Source organism: Galeopterus variegatus, unplaced genomic scaffold, assembly GCF_000696425.1.
Source record: "Galeopterus variegatus unplaced genomic scaffold, G_variegatus-3.0.2 Scaffold9910, whole genome shotgun sequence".
Lineage (NCBI taxonomy): Eukaryota > Metazoa > Chordata > Mammalia > Dermoptera > Cynocephalidae > Galeopterus > Galeopterus variegatus.
In genome coordinates, this window is record NW_007736021.1 from 25,043 (window position 1) to 25,831 (window position 789).

At 41.3% G+C, this 789-nt stretch overlaps 1 protein-coding gene across 1 annotated transcript in view; it reads right to left on the reverse strand.

The window, feature by feature from the left end:
- Positions 1 to 412, reverse strand: part of LOC103609655 (uncharacterized protein C20orf26-like) — a 16,481-nt gene extending 16,069 nt beyond the window's left edge. Inside the window, exon 1 of the mRNA XM_008593957.1 lies at positions 294 to 412. Within this exon, the coding sequence (XP_008592179.1) occupies positions 294 to 362 (69 nt within the window). The 5' untranslated portion in view covers positions 363 to 412. The remainder of the gene's footprint in view (positions 1 to 293) is intronic.
- Positions 413 to 789: the final 377 nt, after the last annotated feature.

Sequence of the window (789 nt, forward strand, 5' to 3'; positions counted from 1 at the left end):
GCGCGCAGATACAGCCGTGCCCAGGCTGCAGCCAGCACTGTCGGCTGGTCACGCAAATACAGGCAGCTGTAAAAAGGGCAAAGGAATCTGCCCCGCATAAAAGGGTTTAAATAAAATCACTTTCCCTGAAATATCTCCGTCTATGTTTACTTACTCCATAGTTTCCTTATAAGTACAGTTGGCTTAAAAAGTAAAACCATAAAATGGGAGTGTAGGGAAAAGGCCAAAAGATCAGCAACTATCCACGGCTTATCATTTGCAAGGAAAATCCACATATCTATTATTACGCTTACCTCCTTGGAGGCTAAGATTTGGCGTAACTCTTTCTTGAGATCAATAAAACGATCGTGGAAGATGGCCATGCACCAGGGCTCCGTGAAGTAGCTAGTAAGGAAAGAGGAGATTCAGTTAGCTGGCAGCCCTCTCATTACCGCTAATAAAGTATTTACCTGCTTTTTTGCCTTTATAAATTACAGTTCTGGCCCCACTGCAATCATTTGCTCATAAAATGCCTTGTGGAGCAGCCTGGACAATCAATTTTTTAAATGGATGTTCCTGCGGTAAGGCCAGGTTCCATAATTACATGTAAAGTGGTTTAATTCAGAGCTAGGGCAAGACCCAGTGAAGAATCCTGATTTTATCAGAATTTAAAAGCCTGAAGACTTGTAAAGAAGGGTCCCTCCGTTATCTGCCCTCATTTGAGAAAAACAGATTGCAGGATTAACTGAACTTCTGCATAAACAAATTAAATTTGGGTAGACAATAACACAAATGTTGTTCATCATTAAG